The sequence below is a fragment of the Fukomys damarensis genome, unplaced genomic scaffold (genome assembly GCF_012274545.1).
Source record: "Fukomys damarensis isolate Sample0158 unplaced genomic scaffold, DMR_v1.0_HiC HiC_scaffold_37, whole genome shotgun sequence".
Lineage (NCBI taxonomy): Eukaryota > Metazoa > Chordata > Mammalia > Rodentia > Bathyergidae > Fukomys > Fukomys damarensis.
Genome location: NW_022900949.1, coordinates 17,975,060 through 17,977,308, shown reverse-complemented (window position 1 = coordinate 17,977,308; position 2,249 = coordinate 17,975,060). Strand labels below are relative to the sequence as shown.

Below are 2,249 nucleotides of genomic sequence, written 5' to 3'. Positions count from 1 at the left end.
AGGCGGCGGCGGCGCCCGCGCCCGCGCCCGCACCTGAATGTAGTTGTTCTCGCAGTAGTCCGCCACCCGGGTCAGGTTCTGGTAACTCTCTATCAGCGCCCGCTTGCCCGACGGGATCTCCTCCTCTAGTAGCATCTGCAGCTCTGCCATTTTCCACCCCTCCGCATCGCTTCCTCTCGCGTTAAAGAGACAGGGCTGCGAGCTCCGCCGCGGCTCCGAGCGCCTCTCAGCCCGGATACACCGCCTACCGCCCGCCCGCCTGGTATTGTGGGACGGCTCCGCCTCCTCTTCCTCCTCACTCTCCCCGCCCCTCCGCCCACTTCGCGCAGCCGCCCTGGTCACATTCTCTCGCGAGATTTGTTTTTTCCCTGTGGCATGGCCTTCTGGGAATTGTAGTTTCAATGGCTCGGTTTTCTGTTAGGTTTTTTTTTTAACCCAAGGCGCATGCGTGCAGAGAACCTCAAAAAAATAAATGGGAGGAGTGTAGAGAGCCTAGAAAAGGATCGTGTGGATTTTTAATTCGGAGTTTCCTTACAGCTCCGGAAGATGGCGCCACAGGGTGGTTTTTTGTTTTGTTTTGTTTTGTTGGGTTTTTTTTGTTTTGTTGGTTTTTTTCTTTTGTTTTGTTTTGTTTTTGTTTTTGTTTTTTTTTTACAAAAGGGTAGCCTTACCAGGAGAAGCAGTGAAACTTGGCCTTAGTCAATTAAGAAATCAGAGATTCAGATAAGGGTTAAAAATAGCAGTTCCAAAGGGTTGGGGATTTAGCTCAGTGGTTCCACTGCTTGCCTTGATAAGTGCAAGGGCTGGAGCTCAATCCCCGGTACCAAAAAAAAGAAAAACAGCAATTAAATAATTACTTTACCTCTTCTGTATTCTGAGAGATAATGTGACTCAGGCTTTACTTTCTAAACTTCTAACCCCATCAGTTCTTTAAATTTTGTTTTTTGGGGTTGTTGTTGTTGTTGTTGTTGTTGTTGTTGTTGTTGTTGTTTGAGACAGGGTCTTGCTCTGTAGTTTAGGCTGGCCTTGAATTCACTATGTAGCCCAGACTGACCTCGAACTGGCAGCTTTCCTACTACCTCAGCCTCCCAAGTGCTGGGATTACAAGCATGCACCACCACACGCTCTGCAGTTCATTTAAAATTTAAGAAAAGTTTATCAGTTGCCAGCTGTGTACCGACCAGTGTGGTAGAAATTGGGGGTACAAGTTTTGGGAAGATATTCTACACCCTGAAAGACACAGTGAATACAAGTCAGATGTGGTGGTATGCGCCTTAAATCCTGCCACTCTTGGAGGCTGAGGCAGGAGGATCGTAATTTCAAACACAGCCTGGACAATGTAGCATCTTAGCAAGACGCCATTTCAAATTTAAAAATAAAAAAAGGGATTGGGAGTTAAGCTCTGTGTGAAGGCCTTGGAAATGATTCCCAATACTGCAAATAAATGCACATAATGTTTAGTACTTTCCAGTCTTTATTTAATCTTAAACTTTCCTTTGCACTTATCTTCATAGGCTGTTTAAGTCATGCACATATTTTTGTTTCCTAATTTTTTTTTTAATATCATCACTTGCTTTGGAAGAGTCTCAAAAGGCCCTTCAAGCTTTCACTTCCACAGGACATTAAATTCTTTTGATATAATGGGCTACAGAAAGTGTTGTCCAATGAATTCAAATATCATTTAAAAGTCCACAGTTTCAGCAGGGTGCAGGGGTGCAGCTCTGCAGGCAGTAGGATGGCAGCCGAGGCCCGTCGGGGCTACACACAAAGTTCAAGGCCTGTGTGAGCTGTACAGCAAGGACCTGTTTCAACAACACCACCAGAAACCCAGTTTCATTCCTAACCTTGAAGCCACTGAGAATCACAGCTATAGGATTAATGACATTACACAACCAGTTTTAAAGGCTGCCATGGGTAGATATTTCTAGACTATTATCTTTACCAGAGGTTATAAAATGTTCAACCACTATAAGAAAAAAATGTACCTTTTCCACATAAAAGAAATGGCATCTGCTCCCTACTAGATTCTCCATCAAAGCTTTTATACTCCATAAGTCAATGAATGGATTACTTTTATGGATATCTGAAAAAGGCATAAGTCTTACCTTAATATTTATCATTAATCCAAACACGATTTAATGAAAATTATTACAATCTCATATATTGTTGATCTTGATCTCTACATGGGCCAGTTTTAATATGGAATATATACATAATAGCTATGAATATATCCATGTATGCTTGTACAT

The 2,249-nt window shown here is 43.0% G+C and overlaps 1 protein-coding gene across 1 annotated transcript in view; it reads right to left on the bottom strand.

The window, feature by feature from the left end:
* Abi1 (abl interactor 1) overlaps positions 1-315 on the bottom strand; it is a 91,502-nt gene extending 91,187 nt beyond the window's left edge. Inside the window, exon 1 of the mRNA XM_033759659.1 lies at positions 34-315. Within this exon, the coding sequence (XP_033615550.1) occupies positions 34-150 (117 nt within the window). The 5' untranslated portion in view covers positions 151-315. The remainder of the gene's footprint in view (positions 1-33) is intronic.
* Between the last annotated feature and the right edge of the window lie 1,934 nt (positions 316-2,249).